This window comes from Abramis brama, assembly GCF_963993115.1.
Source record: "Abramis brama genome assembly, chromosome: 10".
Taxonomy (NCBI): Eukaryota; Metazoa; Chordata; class Actinopteri; order Cypriniformes; family Leuciscidae; genus Abramis; species Abramis brama.
Window position 1 is genome coordinate 23413552 of NC_139972.1, and position 6944 is coordinate 23420495.

General features: G+C 36.1%; 2 protein-coding genes across 5 annotated transcripts in view; both read right to left on the minus strand.

Moving 5' to 3' along the window:
• nf1a (neurofibromin 1a) overlaps window positions 1-976 on the minus strand; it is an 83655-nt gene extending 82679 nt beyond the window's left edge. For 3 of the 4 annotated variants that reach the window (XM_084126854.1, XM_084126851.1, XM_084126853.1), the window contains exon 1: window positions 678-976. In XM_084126854.1, coding sequence (XP_083982980.1) covers window positions 678-737 — 60 coding nt within the window. In that variant the 5' untranslated portion in view covers window positions 738-976. The remainder of the gene's footprint in view (window positions 1-677) is intronic. The other variant, XM_084126852.1, reaches the window with a different exon arrangement.
• Window positions 977-2987: 2011 nt separating this feature from the next.
• LOC311090728 (galectin-9-like) lies at window positions 2988-6944 on the minus strand. Its single transcript, XM_084126206.1, has 7 exons — window positions 6813-6944; window positions 6505-6593; window positions 6190-6394; window positions 5538-5657; window positions 5316-5404; window positions 5051-5207; window positions 2988-3662 (listed from the first exon to the last, which is right to left on the minus strand). The coding sequence occupies exons 1-7, from the start codon at window positions 6846-6848 to the stop codon at window positions 3516-3518; spliced, it is 843 nt and encodes a 280-aa protein (XP_083982332.1). The 5' UTR covers window positions 6849-6944; the 3' UTR covers window positions 2988-3515.

Here is a 6944-nt window from a genome sequence, read left to right on the forward strand (position 1 = left end):
TATAAAGCCTTTATTTTTCAAAACTGCTGTTCATTTCATTAGTTGTCAAACTTTTTTTATTAGTAAAAGAGTGCACCTTTAAGGTTCTATGTAGCAGAATCCACAGACAGACAATCATATTAAATCCATGATATATTACTTATGCTCAAGTTCCTGTCAAAAACCCTGTGCTGTCATTGCCACTTCAGGCTGATAAAACGCGTTATTCTGCATTCAACACCGTGTTTAAGTTTCTGACAACTTTCAAAAACAAAGCATTGTTAAATGACATGATTATTTTGTTCAAGTTTGATTTAAACGTGTCTGTGTGAACAGGACTGTGGGTTCCTGTAAGGCTGCTCTATGCAATCTCATCTCTCTGTATGTCAACAAGCACGGAGGGAGTCTGATTCCTTTTGTTTATATTTAGCCAGTGCGCGCGAGCGACTCAGCAGAACATTCATCAAATCAATCACGACCCTACTACCCAATATTTGGCTTTTGCTGCCAAATGCAACACATCAGGCCTGAATCAAGACATTCACGTATTGTATTTGGCCAGTGCAAGCCCAAAACCTCCAACCTCACATCTTCAACACAAACAACGCGTACACATGCATAGGCACCAAACATTTCATCGTTTGCATGCTCGCTTTTTGGCCTCGAAATGTCAAATCCCCCGGCAATGTTTTCTTTACCTGTTCGTCGAATCTATTAATGATGGCCTGGACCCATTCCACGGGCTTGTGCGCCGCCATGCTCAGGCGGATGCGCGCGCCGCTATGTCTCCTATCAATCACTTTTGCGATCCCGATTCCTGCTCCCGAATCGCCCCGGGTGCACCAAATACCCCCTAAACCGCTCCGCAAAATAATCAAGGAGGAGAATAGAGGAGGAGGTGGAGGGAGGAGGGGGGTTTGGTTTAGTTTTTCACTTCAAGCATACTCCACCACGCCGCCATGACACACCACCGGAAGTTTGAATCCTCCTCTCTCTCCCTGGTTTCAGTCTGGGTGGCTGAGCATGCGCAGAAATGCTACTGAAGAACTGGACCATTGCAAGAGGAATGGGCAAGTGGTGATGTGGTTTTACTCGTGATCTATCTATCTATCTATCTATCTATCTATCTATCTATCTATCTATCTATCTATCTATCTATCTATCTATCTATCTATCTATCATTGTCTGTCTATCTATCTATCTATCTATCTATCTATCTATCTATCTATCTATCTATCTATCTATCTATCTATCTATCTATCTATCTATCTATCTATCTATCTATCTATCTATCTATCTATCTATTCTTAAATGTGTCGTGTATGATACTCAGTAAAAGACAGTAGGCCTACTATTGTGATGTTTTCATTATTCAAGCATAACGCAGAGGGTATTCTGATTCAATCATAAAATAAAAATTCACGTGTGTTTTTCTTGACATAATAAACCAAAGCTTCTTCATATTCATTATTAATAATTACAATGAGCAACCATCTTGGAGGAGTTTTGATATTTTAAAACTTTTAAACATGTGGTTCTATACAAACAAAAACAATGATCAATGCTATAGGCCTATGTAAATTAATTTTCATAAATCAGATTAGGCTACTTTTTCCTTTAGGCTAAAAAAAAGAGACAGACCATTCAATTAAATAACAGAAAATGTATTGTATTTCACTATTCCTTCGTATCTCACTATAGCCTGGAACTTTATTGTTTTTTTAGATGATGAATGAAGGCGGTAATGAGAAATGTAAGCAGACCTCTGCTGCCACCTTGAGATGAATCTAAATAGAGCGTCAACAGAGAGCAGTAGATTCAGCTATCCTTATAATCACCAGAGGGCGTATGTTGAAATGTGTTTTGAACAATAGAACTTTTGAACAATATATTTATTTTTTAAGACTCAGATCCCACAAGGCCCCATGTGTTATGTAGTGCAAATTGCTTGATCAAATTTATTTTTAGGAATAACATGATTTTTATATAATTTTCTGCATTTCTCTTTCTAATTCTATTTGCTAAATGTCCCTTGCACCCCAAATACTTCCTATCGGCTGAAAAGAACTTTTAATTGGAACTCTTATTTTATTATAAATCCCTTATTCCCTTACGTATGAAGTGAATTATCATATTGTTCACTTGCTCTTAAAAATCACACCATGAACATTTTTTTTTTTGTGGTTATTTTAATTATTTATTCAGTTGCATAGAAGTGAATATAATCATTACACAACATGACAGCCAAGCAAATTTTTGTTTTCTTCTAACCCAACAGCATTAGAGGAACCGATGTTAAAGGTGCTGTAAGCAATTTCAGCCATTCTGCTACGAAATGCATGTATGGATGGATGGATAAAATGTATTTTATGCAGTACCTTTTCCATTTTTCTTACAGTATTCTCATATACTGGATTAATAATATGAGGAGTATAGTAACATGTTATTCTTGCGATTTTTTTAGGACACTTATTTCAGTTAAATCAGTCTGGGAGTTCAGACATCTGCGTCTGAAAAATATTTGCTTACTGCACCTGTAAATTTCACAATAATTAAAGGTCACATTGACCCTCTGATATGAATGCTGCTGAGTAGATCTCTAAATGTAGATATATTTAGCAGAGTGCAAAAGTGATTGGTAGAAAGCATGTGTGTATGCAGTGCTGGGTAACTGACTACATGTAATCTGGATTACAGAATTAGATCCCATAATTAGATGTAAATGAAGTACTTGTAATTAAATTATATTCTATTTTAAAATACTCGCAATCAGACTACAGCATTTTTTTATTGATTACATGATTACGTGTTATTCTCACAATGGCAATACATTTATTTGATTGTCCCTAATACTACTTTTATTATCTTTTAAATTTTCCATCCTAAAAAAGCCTACTGCTTATATTCAGAAGGTCTTCCAGGTTTGTGGAATTGATTGCACACACAGCCACTAGTCATGTGACTGTCAATGAAAACTGAGAGCCACACAGCAGTTGATCACTGCATTTCCAGAAATCACTCACTTTTAATAAGTGTTTTCTTAACATTGCAACATTGCATGTCTAATCAGCTCCTGGCGAACACATTCATTATTATTTGAATTATCACTCAGTGAGTCATTTAACCATGTATTACTGTCTCTGGAAGGCTTTTGACTTTCAAACACATTAAAATGTGCAAATTCATGTCATTTCATATTTACATGCAATGCATGGATTCCACAATTGTTTGTCAGCTGAACCTCTTTGACCTAATATATTTACTTGAAGTACGCCCTTAGATTTTAAGTTAATAAGTTTGGTCAATAATAAAAATAAGTCAATAATAATATAATAGAATTCATGGTTCTCTGATGTTGGTTAATGGTCACATGACATGCAGTTAAACAAATAAAATATTTAATCTTTTTTAGTATTTTGTGGAAGTAATGGACTAGAATTTGTAAATAATCTACCCAGCACTGTATATTTAAAGCATATGCTAACTCATTAGGGGAAGTTGTAAATATACACACTTCCAATAAACCTGGATCCTTGTTAGGTTTTCACAAAAAACAGTTGTATGTCTCCATAAAATTCAAAGACATCAATGTCCTCCAGTTTAGCAAAGCGATGCTTGTAAGTGTGTGCTTGCTGGCCATTCACAAACACAGTGAACTGCTCTTTATTGCAGGAGATGGTGACCTGTAACACACATACAAAACTGACAGTAAGATGCTGTATTTTGTACTCAATGTCACAAACTTATACTAAAAGGGAGAGCTCACCTAAAAATGAGAATTCTGTCATCATTTGCTCACTCAAAATTTAAATAATGAGTAAATACATCATCAATTCTTTTTCCAAAAAGTGTTATTGTCTTACACTGATTTACTATAGTAAGCCTATTGTAAGTGATTATTTTAGCTGGTTTTCACAGGAAATGTCATAGCCTACACGGCACTCGCCCGTGTGTGTCTTGTTGTCATATCCGTAAATAGAGAAAAGTTGCTCCGGCTACGTCATGGTTAGTTAAAAAAAAAAAAAATGAAGCAGCCAAAAGCTTGTGGAAGCCACATACTCCATAGATAGTTTCAATGTTATATGTGCACAATTAAAAGCCCAACATGTATGTGTATGACATTGTGTGTGTGTGTGTGTGTGTGTGTGTGTGTGTGTGTGTGTGTGTGTGTGTGTGTGTGTGTGTGTGTGTGTGTGTGTGTGTTGAATTTCTCCCTTTGGTAATTTAATTTACCCATTAAAATTGGACAATAAATGCCAGTTTGAAATAAAATAATTTAATATGATGTAATAGAGGACTAATGTACATGTATGACTAACAGAGCTCATGGCAAGTATTTTGCCTGAAATAATTAGTTTTCTTTATATTACTTTAAAGACTTAATAGGGTTCGAAAATTATAACCATAGATTCCAACCATATAGATTCCAACTAGCAAAGCGAATCGCTCACATGATTGGACGTAAAGTGAGGCTTCGTTTGTCATCGATGATCACGTGGTGATTGTGCTGTGTGCACGATACGTGCCTCACAGATTCAGTGTCAGTAACATCACTACCTCCTGGGAATCACCCGTAAAAAAATAAAATAAAAAACCCTGCTGATCTTGTGAAGGGTAATTTCATTATAGTTGTTGTAGCTGTGCTGGAATTCATTTTTAGTTGCTACAGTGACGTCTTCAGAGAGTCAGATGGAGATATTTTCCATCTAAACTGGTTATATATATATATAGCCAATTAAGCTTAGTGTTTAATGAGATGTATGGTAACCATATTCTTCCGCATAGTCATGCAGATCCGAAGCACAACCTAAATAATGTGTTCTTCCGCTGAATGCATGCAGTTTTGTTTTTTAACCGCTAGAGGGCCAAAAGTTACATTTAATTAAAACTAAATCCATAGAATGATCCCATGATGGGAACCCCTAAAAGGTTCTATATATGAAACGCCTGACAGAACCCTTTAAGGTTCTATATAGAACCTTTTCTTCTAGAAGTGACAGACACTTCAGATTTGAATCAAACATGAGTCATTGGATTTGAATAGAACAGTTCTATAAGAATGTATGCCTACCTGAAAGAGTTGATCTTTTTTAAAAGGCATAGCTCCACACTTTTCTTCTGCTCCCCACCTCCCATTCTCAAAGGTATTGCGGACAACCACATTTTCCTCAAAAAGGGATTTGTAGTGAAGTGCAACCCCATATCTGTGACGGAGATTGAACACCACCCTAATAAAGAATGGAACAGAAGAAGTTGTCGTAAACATAAACTGTATGTAAATGTGTTTATATATGTTTATGTATTGTATTCTCTTGAAACAAAGGATTTTATGTCACATTTTAGAGTCAGGGTTAGGACGTCCATAAATGACAATGTCTTTGCCAGGCTGTAGTCCACCGTTGATCACGGCTTTGTATGGGACCACCTGATGGCACAAAAAATTATAAAAGGGTAAAAGGACTTTTATAAAAATTGTTTAATATAGAAAAATAAAGGGGTCAACAATAAAAGTGACAGGCCAGTAGTGGTATATAGTGGTAGCATATGTTTGTTCTCACCACAGGATCCTGGTAGGCAATGAAATCCAGATCCATCAGTTTATCCACTGCGATTGTGTTCACACTAGTGAAGGGAATACGGTGTTTATAGTCCGCAAAGTGTTTCCCGTTGACAGTTATCTATGGAGAACCATTGTATAATAAGCAAAATGGTAGTTAGGTGGTGGACTAGATAAGGCTTCTCTTGCCTATAAAGTTAACCTTTTTGATTGCAAAAGACTTAATTACTTTGAATAAGATTTTTTTTTTCTCAAAACAATAGACTGTTAGTTTAGTACAGTTCTCTGAACAATTAGTGTCTTGTTCACACCAGATTCGAAATTCTGTTCAAACTGCACACATTCTGGAATGTGTAAAAAAAAAAAAGTACAATTTCTATTTGAAAACTAAATGCACTTGGCTGGCTGATCAAAACTGATGTGTGATTCTCAGTGAAACTCATACTCTTCTAAACATCTTTGATGATTGAGTCATCACATGTGAAATGATCCATTCAACTGTCATACCTACATGTTCATTCCATAAATATCTATAACATGTTTATGGTGTCTACTAAATTGGCAAATGAGCTGCCAAAGTAAATAAATATATATGTATATATATATATACACACACAGTGGTGAATAAAAGATGTCATACAGACTATGCATACCTTGTATGTCTCCTTGGTGACAAGGATCTGGAGGATGAATAGTTGGTCACTGAGTAAGAAAGAGTCTGACTTGCGTTCTTCTGTACCCCAGCTACAGTTCTGGAGAGTGTTCAACACTACAGTTGCAAGGCCCTCATAGCGTGGATTAAAGTGCAGAGCAATATCAGCCCCAGAATGAGAACCACACTGAAGGTCCACATGAAATCTGCACAACACATAATGAAAACTGTATACAAAACTATCAATGCCACTCTAATATTCCTGTAAATATAATAAAAACATTAAGATTAACTTGTCCTTTAAAATATGATTTACCTGCCAGCCGTTGGCAAAATCCTTCCAACTAGGACAATGCTCTTCCCTTCCTGCAACCCTCCCAGGAGTGGACCAGTGAATGGGATTTTCTGTGTTGGAGATGTACATACAGTAAGAATATGTATGCGTTTTTGTTTTGAAGACTAATAAAAATTATTAATTTGACAAGATGGCCCTAAACCTTGCTGCATGCCTCAATCTCTAAAATAGCTTTCTGAGTGAAAAGTGTTTCAAAGTAATCCCTATGCCAATTTTGTGTGTGTATATGAATCATTTTAGAGTCATTTTATATTAAAAAGGTCACTTACTGGGTTGAAAAAAGGCTGTTGCTGAGAAACTGCCATCCTGCCAATTCGTACTTCTCTTTAGTCTCAAAGCGAATCTTCGGCTGGGTACCAAGACTGGAGCACCAAGGATGATCAAGCCTGATGTTGAGAAGC